This window comes from Chiloscyllium plagiosum, chromosome 39 (genome assembly GCF_004010195.1).
Source record: "Chiloscyllium plagiosum isolate BGI_BamShark_2017 chromosome 39, ASM401019v2, whole genome shotgun sequence".
In the NCBI taxonomy this organism is placed as follows: Eukaryota; Metazoa; Chordata; class Chondrichthyes; order Orectolobiformes; family Hemiscylliidae; genus Chiloscyllium; species Chiloscyllium plagiosum.
In genome coordinates, this window is record NC_057748.1 from 20617078 (window position 1) to 20636967 (window position 19890).

The 19890-nt window shown below is 38.8% G+C and overlaps 1 protein-coding gene across 2 annotated transcripts in view; it reads right to left on the minus strand.

Moving 5' to 3' along the window:
• The window catches only part of LOC122542322 (myosin-9-like), a 166044-nt gene that overhangs the window by 87018 nt on the left and 59136 nt on the right, over positions 1 to 19890 (minus strand). The window contains exons 4-9 of one of the 2 annotated variants that reach the window (XM_043679971.1): positions 13279 to 13306; positions 10836 to 10929; positions 10497 to 10517; positions 6994 to 7086; positions 6290 to 6353; positions 3889 to 3987 (exon numbers count right to left, since the gene is read on the minus strand). In XM_043679971.1, the coding sequence (XP_043535906.1) occupies positions 3889 to 3987; positions 6290 to 6353; positions 6994 to 7086; positions 10497 to 10517; positions 10836 to 10929; positions 13279 to 13306 (399 nt within the window). The remainder of the gene's footprint in view (positions 1 to 3888; positions 3988 to 6289; positions 6354 to 6993; positions 7087 to 10496; positions 10518 to 10835; positions 10930 to 13278; positions 13307 to 19890) is intronic. The other variant, XM_043679970.1, reaches the window with a different exon arrangement.

A 19890-nucleotide genomic window follows, 5' to 3' on the forward strand; every position in this document is an offset into this window, starting at 1 on the left:
ATATGAGTTGGGAGGTCATGTTGCAGCTGAACAGAACATTGGTTAGGTCACTTTTGGACTAATGCAATTCTGGTCTCCCTCTTATCAGAAGGATGTTGTCAAACTTGAAAGGGTTCAGAAAAGGTTTACAAGGATGTTGCTAGGATTGGAGGATTTGAGCTATAGTGAGAAGCTGAATAGGGTGGGGCTGTTTCCCTGGAGCTGAGGGACGACCTTAGAGATTTATAAAATCATGAAGGGCATGGATAGGATAAATAGACAAGATCCTTTCCCTGGGGTGCAGGAGGCCAGAACGAGAGGGCATAGGTTTAGGGTGAGAGGAGAAAGATATAAAAGGGATCAAAGGGACAACTTTTTTTTTTTTTTTTACACAGAGGGTGATGCATGTATGGAATGAACTGCCAGAGGAAGCGGAGGAGGCTGGTACAATTTCAGCATTTAAAAGTCATCTGGATGGGTATATGAATAGGAAAGGTTTAGAGAGATACAGGCCAAGTGCTGGCAAATGGGACTAGATTAGGTTAGGATATCTGGTCAGCACGGACACGTTGGACTGAAGGATCCGTTTCCATGCTGTACATTTCTATGACTATAATTTCAATTACATGACACTGTAATCTTCTGTTATAAATTCTGTGGTCCTGCTTCACAACTACCTGAAGGAGGAGCAGCACTCCAAGACCTAGTGCTTCCAAATGAGCCTGCTGGCCTATAACCTAGTATTGAGAGATTTTTAACTTTGACCATCCCATCAGTCTACTCTTGATGGAAATGATGGAAGGACTCATCAACTTCTATAAAATTGTCATTTTATCAACAATCTTTTTACTGACATTCAATTTGGGTTCTACCAGCAGAATTCCTTTTAATTTTTGTACAGGCAGCACAGGCCTCCATGGTCTGCGTGTAGCAACAATTTCCAGAATATGATTTCCATACATGGACCATCGGAGGAGCGATTGCACTCGAAGGTTACAGGGAAAACCAGCTGCAAACCAGGGCTACAACCACCACCTGAAAATTTCCACTCTGATTTGGAACTATCATTCCTTCACTGTTGCCAGACCAAAATCATGGAATTCCCACCTAACAGCACTCAAGTGTATCTGCCCATAAATTCAGTTCTCCAAGAGGTTGGTTCGTCAACTTCCCAGATCAGGGATTGACAATAAATGCTGGTCAAACTAGTGAAGCAAATAAAAAGGGTAATTCAGGACACAATTAACATTCACTAGGACAAGTATTAATTAATCACGGAAAGCCAGCACAAATTTGCAAAGCTAATGCGTGTATTTAATGAGGGAATGGAGAACTAAATGATGGTAATGCTGTTCACATGGAGAATATGGACTTACCAATTATATTTGAGGAAGTGACAAATAAAAGGCTTGACAAAACTTTTATGGCCTTGTAATAAAAGTGGCGTAAGGACACAAAGTTAGAACATAGAACATTACATTGCACAGTACAGGCCCTTCGGCCCACAATGTTGCGCCGACCTGTCATACCAATCTAAAGCCCATCCAACCTACACTATTCTATGTACGTCCATATGCTTGTCCAATGACGACTTAAATGTACGTAAAGTTGGCGAATCTACTACCGTTGCAGGCAAAGCATTCCATGCCCTTACTACTCTCTGTAAAGAAACTACCTCTGACATCTGTCCTAAATCTATCATCCCTCAATTTAAAGCTATGCCCCCTCATGCTCACCGTCACCATACTTGGAAAAAGGCTCTCCCTGTCCACCCTATCTAACCCTCTGATTATCTTGTATGTCTCTATTAAGTCACCTCTCAACCTTCTTCGCTCTAACGAGAACAGCCTCAAGTCCCTCAGCCTTTCCTCATAAGACCTCCCCTCCATAACAGACAACATCCTAGTAAATTTCCTCTGCACCCTTTCCAAAGCTCCCACATCCTTCTTATAATGCGGTGACCAGAACTATACACAATACTCCCCGCACTAGAGTTTTGTACAGCTGTACCATAACCTCACGGTTCTGGAACTCAATCCCTATGTCTCTCTGTAACCTATAACACCCTTCGTCACTATCCACAACTCCACCGATCTTAGTGTCACCTGCAAATTTACTAACCCACCCTTCTACGCCCTCATCCAGGTCGTTTATAAAAATGACAAACAGCAGCGGACCCAACACCGACCCTCGCGGTACACCACTAGTAACTGGACTCCAGGATGAACATTTCCCATCAACCACCGCCCCGTCTTCTTTCAGCAAGCCAATTACTGATCCAAACTGCTTTATCTCCCACAATCCCATTCCTCTGCATTTTGTACAAAAGCCTACTGTGGGGAACCTTATCGAAATCCATATACACCACATCAACCGGTTTACTCTTATCTACCTATTTGGTCACCTTCTCAAAGAACTTAATAAGGTTTGTGAGGCACGACCTACCCTTCACAAAACTGTGCTGATTATCCCTAATCAAATTCTTCTTTTCTAAGCTTTTCCAACACTTTACCAACAACTGAAGTAAGGCTCACTGGTCTATAATTATCAGGTTGTCTCTACTCCCCTTCTTGAACAGGGGAACCACATTTGCAATCCTCCAGTCTTCTGGCACTATTCCTGTAGATGAAGAAGATTTAAAGATCAATGCTAAAGGCTCGGCAATCTCCTCCCTGGCTTCCCAGAGCAGCCTAGGATAAATGCCATCCAGCCCAGGGGACTTATTTATTTTCACACTCAACTCCACACAGACAATCGCCCAAGGCTGGAATCGAACCTGGGTCCCTGGCGTTGTGAGGCAGCAGTGCTAACCACTGTTCCACCTTGCTAATCAACTAAGTTGATTAGTTGATAAGATCTATAGCAGTGAACAGATATATAATTGGTCTAGATGGTATGTAGTGGGTTCCATAGGGGTCAGTATTAAGGACCCTCCTTTTCCTTAATTATATTAAATGATACAAAGTCGGGTACACAGAACAGTTTCAAACTCCGCTGACAACAAAACTTGCAAACAACAAAAAAGGACACAAGCATGCTGATGGTATGGGTGGACAGATGGAGATAAATCTAATGCAGAGATGTCTTAAGTGATGTATTTTAGTAAGAAGAAAGCAGCAATACAAAAATATATCATTCTAAAGGGAGGGTGGGCGCTCAGGGACCAAGCAGTTAATAAGACATACTTTAGGAAGGGTATAATGGCATAAGAGAGGATATAGAAAAGATGACTACAAAGGTTAAGAGACTTCAGTTACAAAAATAAATTGGAGAAGACTAACTTACAGTTGAATTGATAAGAAATAGAATGATCTGGGTCAGTAAATAGCAGAACTTGCTTCTATTGACGCAAGAGTTGAGAACAAGAGGACATTGGTTTAAGATGAAAGGCAAGATGAAAGGCAAAGAACTCAACTGCAGTGAGAAAAATATTTTTAATCCAGTGAGTGGTTAGGATCTAGAATGCACTGTGTGAGATATTACCATAGTCTTCAAAAGTAAATTGGATAATCGGAATACAAAAAAATTTGTAACATTAGAGAAAAATGTGGCTGATCTGTTCGTGCAGATAGCTGACACATACAAGAAATGTCAATGGAGCACCCACTTTACTGTAAACATTCTATAGCTCCGCACAAACTGCACAGTAAGGGTGATCTTGAGGCATATAGCTACATAAAACATTACAGAAAGAAAAAGTTTTGGACTAGTAAAAGATGATACATGTCAGGACTGACATCTGGAAACACAATCAGAAATGATAAAATCGTGAAATTAATTTTAGATAAGATAATAAACACAAAAGCCATGAAATCTAGAAACATCTTGACCTTATGATGCAAGCACTTTCAAATTATTGAGATACTATATTTCCATCTGTTGGAAATTATTTATAATGAACACACTTACTTTTCAAGTGTTCTCCAGCACCAGAAAGTAGGTAATAAAAAATATGGAAGGTACGTTCATCTTTGGCTTGGCGTATGGCACGAGATTTTTCCAACAGATCTGGAAGCTGGTCGTTAAAGAGACGTCAATGCGAAGAGTACTAATGATGTGAACAGTAATATCAGACCACAACTGCTCATAGGATGGATAAAAGCTAATAATAGCAAGAGTTAATTACTTGTCTTCTTTCCAGAGGTAATCAGGGTTTAAAATATGGTAAGCAATTTGTTCCCCAAAACCTGCAAAAATATAATGTCGACTGAAGAATTAAAGAAATGAGTGTCACTTGGCCATATCAGTTACACATGTCCCAATACTAAAGGCTGATTAAACCAATTTTCTTTATCATACTTCCTCCAAGCTTTGAAGAAAGAAATAATTTTAGTTAATTTTAAAACTTCAAACCATTTTGTATTTATTGCTTTCAGTCTACAAGTGTCTGTTTCATATAACAGTACAACAAGTTAATGAAGCTTGGAACAAAAACATGCTTCATTCATGAAGTTCATAGACCTGTTCCATGAATTAACCTAACCCTTATTCCATTCTTCAATTTTGCCTAATTAAAATCTTCTGTAATTACTTAACTCTTTTCCTGGAGCACTTAACCAATCTTTTCCTTTTGTCATGGCCATTAGGTGCAATCCCAAATTAATTTCCTTCCCTGGTGTTTCAATTTCCATTCCAGTTAACTCAGACAGACATTTCACCACCTAAATCATCTTCCATAACTAGTAAATATTAGTCTTCCTCAAACTCTCCTTACTGTCTAAATCCTAATGTTCAATTCTTACCAATTCCTGATCTACTTTTCACACAAATTGATAATGTTTGTGTTTTCCAACAATAATAAATAATAGGGCAAACTAATTTAATTTCAAAAAGAGGGCCCTTTCACCATTAACTTTTCTTTTTATCTTTGCGATATCCAGCAGCTAGCTCAAAAAAGGTCTAACAAACAGAGATTCTGTATCAACATTTCACGATGTGTCAGTTCCTTCTATAATTGATCAGGGATTGAATAAAACTTCAAATTCTAGTGAAGACAGGCTTGTCAAATTTTGCAACTGCTCCACTGAATTTCACCCACAATTAAAAATATATTGGACAATGCTATTCACGGTTATAAGATATATGAACATCAACCAGCCACAAAAAGACATGACCCACTACCATTGTATCCTTACATACAGATGAGGAAGGGCACCACTTTGACTAGGACAATAGATTCATACTAGGACAAGCCAAACAGAGATACGCACGAGAATTCCTCGAAGCATGGGCATTCCAATCGGAACTCTAACAACACATGGATTTGGATCCCATCAACCATACAAGAAAAAGAACCGGAAATGATGTCACCAACGCAAGGACATCCAAACACAAAAATAGAAAGCGAGCCATAACACCAGTGCTTCACTGGATGCTTACTGATGTTACCTAGTATGATGATGAAATGTTTGAAAACGAACCTTCCAGCTCAGCGAGCAAACTTACATCAGGTCCACACCCCCCAACAATCCACCCTCCCTTCCTGGCACCCTCCCCTGCCACCGTAGGAATTGCTAAACCTGCGCCCACACCTCCATCCAAGACCCCAAAGGAGCCTTCCACATCCAAAGTTTTAACTGCACATCCACCAATATCATTTATTGCATCCGTTGCTCCCGATGCAGTCTCCTCTACATTGGAGAGACTGGATGCCTCCTAGCAGAGTGTTTTAGGGAACATCTCCAGGACACCTGCACCAATCAACTCCACCGCCCTGTGGTCCAACATTTCAACTCCCCCTCCCACTCTGCAGAGGACATTCAGGTCCTGGGCCTCCTCCACTGCCGCTCCCTCACCACCTGACGCCTGGAGGAAGAACGCCTCATGAGGATGATGCTGAGCTGGAAGGTTGGAACTGGGGTGTTCAGAGGTGGAAGATGAGGCGAATGCTTCGGAACATTTCAACCCCATGGCATCAATGTGGATTTCACCAGTTTCCTCATTTCCCCTTCCCCCACCTCACTCCAGCTCAGCACCGTCCCCATGACCTGCTCTGCCTTCTTCCTTTTCACCTATCCACTCCACCCTCCTCTCTGACCTATCACCTTCATCCCCACCCCCACTCACCTAATGTATTCTATGCTACTTTCTCCCCACCCCCACCCCATTTCTCTCTCCACTCTGCAGGCACCCTGCTTCTATTCCCGCTGAAGGACTTTTGCCCAAAACGTCGATTTTCCTGCTCCTCGAATGCTGCCTGACCTGCTGTGCTTTTCCAGCACCACTCTAATTGAGACTTCAAATAAACATATTGAGACAAGCTAATGATGTGAAAAATCCCTTTCTGGCTTTTAATGGCTGTAAAGGATACAAGTTTCAATATTGGCTCCGACAATGTAGCCATTCACATCAAAGTTAATTCGAATAAATTTGCCCTGTGTATTAAAAACAGAGTTACAAGTTAACCGCTTGGAAGCACTAAAGAAGAAAACAAGCACATCAATAAATTTTTTTTTTGCTTCAACCTTCAAGATTTAAAATGAGAAAAGGTGCCTGCTTTGACTCAATTTTCACTGATGCATTTCCTTAAAACACATTTGTAGAAAAATACACTTTGGGACCCAAGGAGGTATTACTAGGCTAGTGATAAAAAACAGTCATTAGATGGTTGCATTATGGTAATATCACTGACTACTAACCTAAAGTCGGAGGCTAATGCTCTGGGCAGACTAGCTCCAATCAGAATATGGCAGCTGGAATTTAAAATTAATTAATAATTTGGTATAGAAAGCTAGTCTCAGAACCATAAAAACCAATTAATTAGAAACTCATCTAGCTCATTAACATCCTTTGGGAAAGGAAACCAGATATCCTTAACTGGTTAGATCTACACATGACTCCAGGTGGAGGAATCCTAATCACCCTCACAGTTCAAGGGCAATTAGGGATAGACAAATTCTGGTCTCCATTTGCCAGCAACATCCATATCCCAAGAAAGAGGAATAATAGATCCAAGGACATACTGTTGTTCACCAGTTATAAAAGGCGTTGGAATTTTTTTTTTTAAAAACTCACAAATCTGGAAGAGTTGTCATTTTTCACGGTTTTTGCATTGCCGAAAGCTTCAAGGATAGGATTGGCTTGGAGCAGTTGCCTCTCAAGCTCTCCCTGTAATCATAACAGGACTGAGATTAGTTAATTGAAAATCTGCTTTGCAAATAAAACTTGTTAGAGAATTTTGAGGACTTTGAAGTATTGTTTACAGATCTGCAAAAGACTTTGATGCAAAATGAAAGACTTTAGAAGTAACAGCTGACTGCAGCAAGAGTACAAATACATGTTTTTGGTCACCCTGAAACTGAATACAAACAGATTTATCTAGTAAGAAAGAATATTTCCCCAGACAGACCATCTGGTAAAAATTAAGTTTTGTTATTCATAAACTAAATCAACTGTAGGTTGTACAAGCATCATTTAATTTGAAAACAAGCCAATAATTCCAATCTAACACTTCCAGTATTAGAAAAGTATATGGGGGAAAGACACAAAAGACCAAATAAAAACATCTAAATGGCCACAAATGGACATTAGCAAATTTCCTGCCACAAGAAAACATTCTTAAAGAAAATGTCCTTTCTTCCAACAAATTGTTCTGCCACCACAAAGTCCAAGAGCAGGATCCTACTACCCTTGATCATTGGGGCCGAAAAAGGTAAGGAATAGAACAAATGATACAATTATATCGAATGACCAGAAGTAAATGCGAAACTAAATTTTGCTTTTTACTATGAAGACTTGGTATACATCAAAATAAAGTTGCATTGTTTAATGAGTTCAAAGTTTAGTCCCTCATGACAAATCTACACCATTACTTCTATCAAGATACTTGTAACATCAATGTCTAAAGAGATGTGTACATTTACTTGAAAGACCTGCAAGGCTTCCAATCACTACCATCCCTTTGACAATTCATGCACACATATGCCAGTTACAATTTTTAAAAAGTCACCACTGCAAACAATACACCCAACACAACACTCCAATATCACATTCAGACACCACACATTCAGTAAACAAACTATTTATTATTCACTCACATCAAGCATGGGAAGTGCTCACAGGAACCATATAACAAATCAATTCAGATTTTTGCAACTGGTCAAAATATTGACACAAGTTTAACTTGACTCCAGAGAATTGGATCTCAATTATCCAGCAGGAAAATCTCAGGTGCATCCAGTTTAGAAGTGATAAGATCTGATGCACAGAGTGTCTTAGGCTCCCATTTAAGATAGTGAAAATTGTGATACACATTAAAACTTCTACAAGTGGGACACAAATGATACAACTTGCTTGATAGATATTAAAAGATTTCCCTGATCCACGTCAAGAAATATCCCATGGAAAGTCTTGGCAGTCTCTTCATAACATGGTAGCATCAGGATTCAGATCCTTGTCTTCACTCGACTTCCGAGCACAGCATTAAGTGCCATTCAAGTGGGTAAATGGAAGATTGCAAAATGATTTGAGTTTTTAACATAAGTTACCATAGTAAGAAACAAACACAGCCCTTTAATTTGAACCATGCCATTCTTAACACTATTTTTCAAAATATGCACTGAAGAACACACTGCGTAATAATCAATTTCACCATTTATAACTGTTAGATTAGGTCAGTAGCTTTCTTTAGCATTAGTGCTAAGTTAGGCAGGTGAGAAGCAAAGCATGGAAATTGTTCAGTCTCTGTACAGCTGTAAATGAATCTTGATATAATTTGATGTCTAAAATGGAATAAATTTAGACAAGTGAAATTTGGCAGCCGAATGCATATAATGCCATAAAATTTGTAAACAGCATGTATTAGGATTCAAATCTAACAACATTTTACACACATTTCAACACAAGTTGCCAAATATGTCAACTGAGGGGTCTGTGAACCTTTACAGCTTTACAATGAAAGAATGAAACTTGAGTTTTACAGAGGTGTACAAAATTGTCAGTCATATGTACACTCCTTACTACATGCTATATTTGGAGAACTCAATGCACATATTAATGTGGTAAGATTGGTGTTCATGACATAAACAGCCTGATACAGGGCACTCAAATTTTAGTTATATTTGAATTCTGAACAATTTTCATTTCTTTGGAGGAGGGGAATTAAAATCTAAAGAGCTACAACAGTTAAGAAAACTTCTAATGTCCGCAAAAAAGCCAATGAAACATCTGGCAGAAACTAAAGCATGGTACTTGTACATTATGTTCTGTACTGCTGGTGCTTAAATCGAGCACTGACTGAGTCAAACAAAATTCTAATTGTGGGCAATTGAAACATTATTAGTTAACAAATTTGAACTCAAGCTTGATTGATTTCTTCATTAGTCTACAAAACTAATTAATTGAAAGATTTACACTGCGTGCTTCTTGAAGAGAAAAATAACCCTTTCCTGATCAGATACACTACATTTCCTACTAAGATTACACTAAAGCCTAACAAAATAATAAGCGTTTTCTGTAAAAAAAAAATAAAGACAGCTAACAAATTCTATCATTGGCTGTCCATAGATAAATTAAGCAACTCATTCATTTAACAGAATTTCATTTAAGTTCAGGAATCAAAGTAAATGAGTAAAATAACTTTAGTTACAAAAACTGAAGGATGGAATTTACATTAAGTGGGGAAAATGCCAAATCTCTGGACAGATTGATTTCTGCTCACCACCACAATGTGGTTGCGCATTCCATATTTTCAAACTGCCTAGTAGGCATTAGTGCCAAAAGAGAGACGGATCATGGTTTTGAAAACTTACATGAACTCATTTTCTTCTGATGGTGTCAGATAGTACCCAATTTCTTTATTGGGAAAGGAACTCTCAGGAAAGGAAGCATCCCATTTGAATTAAATGTTCTGTTTTAAACAAATCATTTCCCATTTTTTAAAAAAAACTAGGATGCACTTGAACCACCTTTACACCCAAAGCATGCAACATAAACAATATACAGATCCGAACTTGCTCCACAAAGCCATCTAAACAGTTGGACATTTTGCCTGGCAAAATGACCAAGCCTCTGAAAACTTATGCATTCATTGTCGTCGTAATTTCTGCAGCCCATGGATCAAAGGGTCTGTTTCCATGCTGTAGATCTCGGACTATTGTGCCAATTCTAATTCAATCAGGATGTAGTTGGATTTAAAACTGGACTAACCCAAATGTCAGGGAGTTATTTTCAGCTCAAGCAAAAAGGACATGGTAATTGCAATTACTAATTCAACCACAATTATAAGGATTGTCACAGAATTTAATCTGCATGAAATAACTGCACTAACATCAATTATTATTTTGGTTCCACTGCTTCAGCAGGAAGTGCTGATAAAAAGGCACAAACTTGCGCATTTTTCAATGTCAACAGTTTGTGAACTAGGGAGCAGTTACACATCCTGGAAAATAGATTGATTTCTGTGAATTGATTTCTGGGTTAACAATCTAAGCTTCACTACTTCCCAAACAGCCGTCGGATCTGTATACAAGGCGTAAAAAGTGCAGAATATGCAAATCAAATTATAATAACCCACTCACGTATGCTAACACCGTAGACTGCTGCAAATGTCGAAGGGGGAAAAGTGTTATCAATGGCATGCAAAAATCGGTAAGAATTCTTCAAGCATTTACTTTGTTAAAGGGATTTAACAGCCTGAAAGGCAGTATAAAATGTTAAGCTACAATAGGTTCAAAATTACAATTTCCATAGATTAAATTTTAAACAAGCAGCAGGACATCTGCAATCATTGTACAGGTAGATCACAATGTTTAATGCTGTATATTTCAAGTGAATTGCACGGAGGTTAAACAGCTTTGATATAAATAATGATCAGTGCCAGACTTTTATGAATGCAAATCAACACAAAAGACACTTACCTGTTCCTTTCTAGATTTGTGAGATGAAGCAACATGAGCTAAGTATTGAATCACTTTCTTGGTATTTTCTGTCTTACCAGCACCTGACTCTCCACTGTAAGTAAATATGTTTATGTGTTAACACTTCCATAGTGTTTCATTGAGTGAATATACATAATGGTTAAAATTTGGAATAAAATTAATAGGATTAAGTTAACCATAAAGGAATTCCCTTATTGAAAATCTGACATATTTGGTAGTGTCACCAATTAAATTGAGAAACACTAAATAATTCAAAAGTAGTAAACATTTCATAGAACCTGAATAGGAACAATTAGAAAACATTTTCTCTACCAGTCTGATATGTCTACAATTAAGTACACTTGATAATAAACGGATCTAGAATGACACAGGTAAAATAACCATGAGTCAAGTTAAGACCATTTTAGATTTATTAATAAACCACATTTAATATTAGGCTAATGGAAGAAGGCTGCATGGCACAAAGGCAGTGTCCCTTCCTGCTCCAGAGGTATGTCATAAATTTTTTAAAAATTGTTTGAACAAGTTAAACAAAAAATGACCATAACAGAAGTTAAATGTTGAGCTCAAAAGAGAAATGCAAGAAATTAAGTAAGGTTTTAGATTTGACTCCTTCTCTATCAACGTCAATGAGATGATGTACAAGAGTAGCCACATTACATTAAGACGTAGGGGGAAGAGCCTTTTTGGTGATTCAACAAGATCATGGTTGATCTGACAATCCTCAACTTCACAAATCCTGCCTTTTCTACATACCTTGGAACTCCTGACTGATTAGAAATCAATCACAGCCTGGAATATACTTAATGGCCCAACTCCACAACCCTCTGCAGTAAAGAATTCCACAGATTCACCACACAGGAAATATCTTCCTTATCTCAGCAAGATGGGCAACTCCTCACTTCAGTTACAGGGCAACCCCTGTAGCTGCAGAATCGTTTTCCACAGTTTCAGTTACCTGCGGATTACCATGGCCTGAACACAGTATAGGGAACCAGGGACCATGAGGCTACCAGGTAGGTACATTTCCCATTTAAATGAATGGGTTTGCTCCTCTCTGCAGTTTCGGGCATGCGCAGTAGGTCCTGGAATGAATCCCCCATGGGTACAGGAAGACTACTGTATGCTCTTAGTTCCCAAACTTTCCTACAAGTGGAAGCAACCACTCAGCAGCTATCTTGTCTAACCCTTTAAAATTCTTATAGGTTTCAATGAGGCTCTTCTCATTCTTCTGAACTCTAATGTGTACAACTACAAGTCCAACCCACTCAATTTCTCCACATAAGAAAATCCTTCCGTACTCAGGATCAACCTTGTGAACCATCGCTGGACTGCCTCCAATGTCGATATACATTTCCTTAGATAAGGGAACCTAAATTGTTCAGTATTCTAACTGTGGTCTGACTAGTATCTTGTACGGTTTTAGCAAGACCTATTTTTATACTCCATTCCCTTCTAAATAAAGGCCAACATTCCATTTGTTTTCACTAATACCCACTTTGCTTTGAGGGATTTATGTATTAGGTCCCTGAAATCAGCTCTAACAACTTTCTGCAACCTTTCCCAATTTAAATAATATTCCGCTCTTCTATTTTTCCTGCCAAAGCGTATAACATCACATTGTCCCACATTACATTTCATCTGTCAAGTTTTTTCCCCCCACTTACTTAACCTATCTATATCCATCGATAGCATCCCAAGTCATCCTCCTTACAGGTCTTCTCACCTATTTTGTCGCACAAACTTGGCTATATTGCATTAACATCCGCTTAAGTGTGTCCTCTCTTGGCCTAGACTCTCACACAAAGGGAAACAATCTCTCAGCATCTGCCCGGTCAAGGATCCTAATAATCATTTATATTTCAATCAGGTTACATCTCACTCTTCCAAACTCTGGTGAGTACAAGTCCAACCTACTCAACATCACCTTATAAGAAAATTGCTCCAAGCCTGTATCAACCTATTAAACTTTCTCCAGTCTACCTTCAAGCCAGTATATTTTACCCGAGACAAGAGGACCAAAAGTCCCCAAGCTACTGAAGCAGTCAACTCCATAGGAAACAAGACCCAAACAAAACCTGGTGTGGGCTGTCAAGGGGCAAGTAACAATTGTGCCACAAGGAGAGAATCTGCCAAGCTGCTTGCTCCATGAAAACCAGACTTTCCTGTCAGTACTTTGAGTCAGTACTTTCCTGTCAGAGCAACTCTTTGAAAGTCATCATTGCTTGAAACAACATGAACAAAAGCAATTTAAGATTATAGCATTTTTTAAAAATTGTTAGGAGCGATACCAAGAATATTTTACATGTAAACTCTATTTTTACCAGTCAAAACAATTTGTGGCAAAACTATTTCAGAACCTGAAGGCAATAGAACAGTCTCAAAAAATACATATTTAGATAAAAAGCAAAATAGTTCTTACGTGCAGAGGATTGACTGGTCCTCACGATCTGAAATGAAACAAAATGAAATGCGAAATTATTTCTTTCCATTTTTGTCATCTGTTGTGGACCCATTCCATCCTCAAATGATCAATTTAACTCAAACAAACAAACAAAGTCTTATAGTAGAGTACTGTATGACCTAATTTAAAACATGAAACGTTACTCAGCTCTGCAGGCAAGCAATTGTTGAAGCCCATTAATCATTAGAAAATGGTATTTGTTTCTCACCTTCAACCATAACTGCCATTTGTTCTCAAGTTCACTTCCAAAATACAGATAGATGCAGTTAAAAATTTACTGCTGATAATGACAAATATTAAAGTCTAAAAATCTGCAGATGAAGAAGAATTTTGGTTGGATGCATTAAAAGTAGCCAGCAACATTTTAGATCCCAAAGGGAAAGGTCGTACACTTCTGAAAGCCAAATACAGGTTCCACTAAAAAAGTACATTTTAGTGAGTATAGAAAATAACTGATGGCATCTAAATTGCTGCACTACTTTTGTCACAGATACTGGAAAACAGAATGAGAGAATAAACAAATCCCCAAGCATTTCCTTTTTCTACTTCAGCCAGACTACTGTCAGACCATACAAACATGATAAAAGAAGCTTCCAACTTTAGATTACAAACTGCATATGTTCAGACTGGAGTTAATGTTGAACATTCACAAACTTATAAAACAGAACACTTGAAAGCATGCATACACATTATGAAACAAGAAGCTTCACGTTGACCAAATAAAACAGTGCTTAGCTCAGAACAAAATGACTTGAAAGGATTCAGAAAAGATGTTGCCAGGATTGGAGGATTTGATCTATATGGAGAGGTTGGACAGGCTGGGGCTGTTTTCTCTGGAGCATCAGAGGCTGAAGGGTGACCTTATAGAGGTTTACAGAATTATGAGGGGCATGGATAGGGTAAATAGACAAAGTCTTTTCCCTGTGGTGGGGGAGTCCAGAACTAGAGGGCATAAGTTTAGGGTGAGAGGGGAAAGATATAAAAGAGAGATCTACAGGGCAATGTTTTCACACAGAGGTGGTACGTGTATGGAATGAGCTGCCAGAGGAAAATGGTGGAGGCTGGTACAATTGCAACATTTAAAAGGCATTTGGATAGGTATACGAATAGGAAGGGTTTGGAGGGATATGGGCCAGGTGCTGGCAGGTGAGACTAGATTGGGTTGGGATATCTGGTCAGCAAGGGTCTGTCTGCATTCTGTACTATGACTGAGGGTGGGTCAGTGAGCTGAGGCCATGAGAAGTTCAGCCACTATCTTGTTGAATTGTAGAGCAGCTCAAAAGGGCCAGATGGCCTAGTCCTGCTCCTTGTTCTTAGGTTATGTTCTTACCCTCAGCCAAAGGAAAAAAGTGCACAATTCCGACTTCAAAATCAACAGATACTTTTATCAACTGCCTTTCTGTAAAAGGAAATTTAGATGCAACGGTAACTGTCATGACTCATATCTGATAAATCAAGCATCCTGTGCTGCGCCTTTCTTCAATAACAAAGTGAGAACATCAAATCATAGAAACATTGCAATACAGCTAGTTCTTCTATAACACTGATTTTATTCTTGTGCAACCCCGCATTATAGAAAAATCATGGTTCAAAAAACAGTATTTAAAATGTTAGTGATGTAATCGCATTACAGCCAACGCACATTTTAAAAGTTCATGCTTTAGAAAGTGTACCCAATTTGTTAATCGAGTTACCGCCAATTTGCATTAACAAGTTATAGCAGAACAACCTGTACCTCAAAATGAAAATTTAGATTTCTTAACTACATAGTATTGTGGGACGGTATTTTTTTTTCCTGAAGTCAATTGCATATGTCAAACTCAAGTTCTGATCAACTCACTTATCTCATCTTGCTTAATATTATAATGTTAATCTAAAAATTCTGAGTCTACAAATCACTTGCACATGTTGCATGATAAATAGAGGAACAACAGCACAAAACCCACACTAAGATAAATCCATGCTTTTGGAACATTCTCCAGTGGGAAGGTGAGAAAATTTGCCCATGGTAAAGGTAGACTGGTAGTTCACTTCCAAACTTCCGATGAAACCTAATGGGTAGCCCAGTTAACACAAACAGAATAAAAACACAAATAAGAAATGTCCAGTCTCACAAAGAAGAAAGCCAAAAAGAGAATAACGGTAAGAGGTGCAAAACCAATGGCAGCCTCAGGAGAGCCCCATTTTGGTCTACCTACTGCATTGTTGACAGGCCTTTTGCTAGTTCACATTCATTTTTCTGATTAATCATCCTGAACGTGGTCAGAAGTCAAAGTCTTCCAATTGGGTCAGAAGTATAAAACAAAATATATTCTCTCACCACCTGCCTTTAACTGAAAAAAAAAGAAAAGACAGTGATCTACTCCAAGAGCTTAATCTCAGCTGGTAAATTGAAAGTTGGGAGAAGAATGTTTCTGTAAGCAATTAAATATAAATTTTGTGGGGCAGTGGTAGTGCCCCTACAACTAGAACTTTAGCATTCTCCTATGGTGGCATCTTGTCAAACAAAATAAGAGCCCACAGTGTTACAGGAAAGGTACAGGCACAACTGACTAGTAGAAAGTACAGAGTGGGGATATTATTCATTTATTCATTCACAGGATGAGAGAGTCCCGGCTAGGCAGCATTTATTGCCCATGCCTAACTGCCCAGAGGACAGCTAAGAGTGAACCAAGCTGCTGCGGATCTGGAGTCACATGTAGGCAGGGCCAGATAAGGATGGCAGCTTCTTTTCCTTAAAAGGTGTCTTTTTCAGGATGGTTGCCAATGACCAGGAGTTCTGCAGGGATCACAGCTATTAACATTTAAATATGATCTGGACAAATGAACAGAGGGCATTATTACCAAGTTTGCAATTGACAAAACTAGGTGGAGGGACAGCTGCAGGGTGAGCAGAGTTGAACAGGCTTGGAAAGTGGGCAAATAAGAGTGTACAGATAGAATGCAATATGGGAAAGTGCAAGGTTTTGCACTTTGGTAATGAGAATAGAGATAGATGCTATTTTCAAAATGGGGAATGGCTTTGGAAATCTGAAGTATAAGGGACTTTGGATGCCCAGCTCAGAATTCTCTAAAGGTTAACATGCAGGTCCAGCTGGCAGTCAGGAATGCAAATGCAATGTTTAGTATTCATTTCTCGAGGGCAGGATTACAAGAGCAAGGATATACTGCTGAGGGTGCATAAGCATTGGTCAGACTATGTTTGGAATACTGAGCGTGGTTTTGGGCCCTTTATCCAAGGTAGGACATTCAGGCCTTGGACAGAGTCCAGAGAAATGCACAAGAATGATCCAATGTATGAAGGACTTGTTCTAGAGGAGCGGAGGACTCTGGGTCTGTACTTGATGGAATTTAGAAGGACAAGGGAGTATCATATTGAATCTAACCATACTTACAGGCTTGGATAAAGTGGACATGGAGATGTTGTTTCCAGTACTAAGAGAGATTAAGAACCAATGGCACAGTAAGCTTGAAGGGACAACTTTTTAAAAACAGATGAGGACGAAAGTTTTTTTTAGCAATAGGATGGTAAATGCATGAACTTCATTGCCACAAAAGACTGTGGACGCCAAGCCATTGAATGTATTTAAGACAGAGATAGATAGACTCTTGATTAGTAAGGGAATCAAAGTGTATAGGCAGAAGGCAAGAGAATGGAGTTGAGAAACCGGTCAGCCATGATCGAATGGTAAAACCAACTTGATAGGCTGAATGGCCTAACTCCACTCTCAAGTATTTTTATATATAATCTTAATCTAGAAATCTTGGTTGGGAGTAACAGCCTAGCGGTATTATCACTAGACTTTGAGACCCAGCTGATGCTCTGGGGACCCAGGTTCAAGTCCCACTATGACAAATGGAGGAATTTGAGTTCAATACAAACCTGGAATTAAGAAACTGACGACAACCATGAATCCATTGTTGATTATTGGAAAAGCCCAGCTGATGCATGATGGTTCTTTAGGGGAAGAAAATGCCATCCTCATGTGGTCTGGCCTATATGTGACTCCACACCCCACAATGTAGTTGACACTTGACTGCCCTCTGAGCAATTAGAGATTTGCAATAAATACTGACCTTACCAGTGATGCTCTCATCTCATGAAATAAATAAATCAAGTCCCACATGCTGTGGACACTGGTCATTGTAGATTGGATCAACTTGATAAAGCATATATCACCAACACAAGTCTGACTGTCACTTAGTGAAGGGGAAAATAAAAATAAATAAAATTCCCATTTCCAATTGCTATGCAATAACCTTGCCTGGAACCAAGACAAAGTTAGACAGGATTGTGTTTGGCTACAACTGGGTAAACCACGTCAATAGTTACAAGTGAATAATGCTCTCTGATATTTTACCAACTGCTTAAAAATGTGTTGCTGGAAAAGCACAGCAGGTCAGGCAGCAAAGGAGCAGGAGAATCGACGTTTCAGGCATAAGCCCTTCTTCAGGGCTCCTGCTCCTGCTCGATTCTCCTGCTCCTTTGATGCTGCCTAACCTGCTGCGCATTTCCAGCAACACATTTTTAAGCTCTGATCTCCAGCATCTGCAGTCCTCACTTTCTCCTATTTTACCAACTGGTCAAGCAAGCTGCATAGAACCTTGTCCCAGCAAGATTAAACCCACTGCATATTTTATGATTATAAAGGATACAATTTTTTTTAAGAAATTGGACCAAATTAAAGAGAGGAATAGGAAACCAAAAACTCAAAAATTCCTGCAGACTAGTAAGAGTAGCACTTCCACTTAGCTGAATCACAATGGGACAAAAATGACACAACTAGATGATACATTAAACACTGAAGCAATTTTACCAAGTTATCCACCAACAGCAGTGTGAAAAATATCTGAGACAGATGCAAGCTCATTGGCACATAGGAGCAAATTTACATAACTCTGGGAGGAGCAGGAAATAAGTATTTAATTTGGTTTTACAATGGACTGACAAAGAAAACTCAAAATCCATTTTACTTCCATAAAAAGGAGAAAGATGACAATTATGTCATCAGTTTCCCTTAGGAGTGACATACCTGAAATATTAAAAGCCACTGATGCATTCAGAACCAAGTTAAAACTTAGGTGCTAAAAGCACCCATTAAAACTAAACATGATGAAAATTGAATTGATGAATTCATCAACTGAATTGATGAAAATTCAGAAATTTACATTTTATGCATACTCTCACTCTGACCTTCACAAAGAACAGTAGGAGACTATTGAGACCCTCCTGTATATTTCACCATTCAATTAATCTTTTTCTATATCTCAACTGGTCTTTTTTTGATTTCCCTCAATACCATTACCAACAGAAAAAATCATGAAACAAAAACTCAATTATAATAAACATGAACCAATTATTTTTTTAAAAGCTTTCAAGTGTTGGCACAATTGAACAAGGTTTGTAAAATCAAATTTAAATAATCAATCCTGAATCAAATCGCATGCAACTGAAAAACAGAAAATGGAGTCTCAGTATGCAGGAAGATGTGCAAATTTGCAGCATGGATTCAAAATTGTGGCCTACAATTTATTGATAGATATGGTCTAGCAAGTTGTGCCTTCTAGTGGGTTGCTTTATTTGAAGTTTCCAGTACAGTATTTACTATTTTCTCAGCCTCATTTGTTTTCAGAGAACATTTAACTCCATAATCATTTGAGCCTCATTTCCTCATGCACATCTGTTGGAGAGTTTCTCTTTCAACATTCACTTATAAGTTCAAGTGCTATGGTGCATATCAAAACAAAGTGACACAGACAAACTCTCCTGGCCTGTTCATGCCTGCCAATGACTGTTTATAACACCCTCACATCCTTGAAGATTTCTGATTGCTTGGTTCAGCCTAATAAAAGCCATGGTCCAGTGCATACCTGATCTCCCAGTCAAATCCTATGTAATTATCATCAATAATTTACCACTCAAAATAAAAAATAAATTTAACTACCTGGGTAATGTTCTTTTGCAAAATAGCATATTTGATGTGCCATCTCCTACTGGATTAACAGAGTCAGCTCTATCTTTGAAGAACAGATTTCCTTACAGGAAATAAAGGCTAAGTCTGCCAACTGAATCTCTTACATTCTGAATCAACTTACTCAAAGTAAGTCATAGAGATGTATAGCACGGAAATAAAACCTTCAGTCCAACACGTCCATGCCGATCAGATATCCCAACCCAATCTAGTCCCACCTGCCATCACCTGGCCAATATCCCTCCAAACTCTTTCCATTCATATACCCTTCCAAATGCCTTTTAAATGTTGCAATTACACTAGCCTCCACCACTTCCTCTGGCAGCTCATTCCATACACATCCCACCCACTGCATGAAAAAGTTGCCCCGTAGGTCTCATATCTTTCCCCTCTCACCCTAAACCTATGTCCTCTAGTTCTGGATTCCCCCACCACAGGGAAAAGACTTGGTTTATTTATCCTATCCATGCCCCTCATGATTTTGTAAACCTCTATAAGGTCACCGCTCAGCCGCCAGTGTGCCACGAAAAACGGCCCCACCCGATTCAGCCTCTCCCTATAGCTCAAATCCTCCAACCATGGCAACATCCTTGTAAAT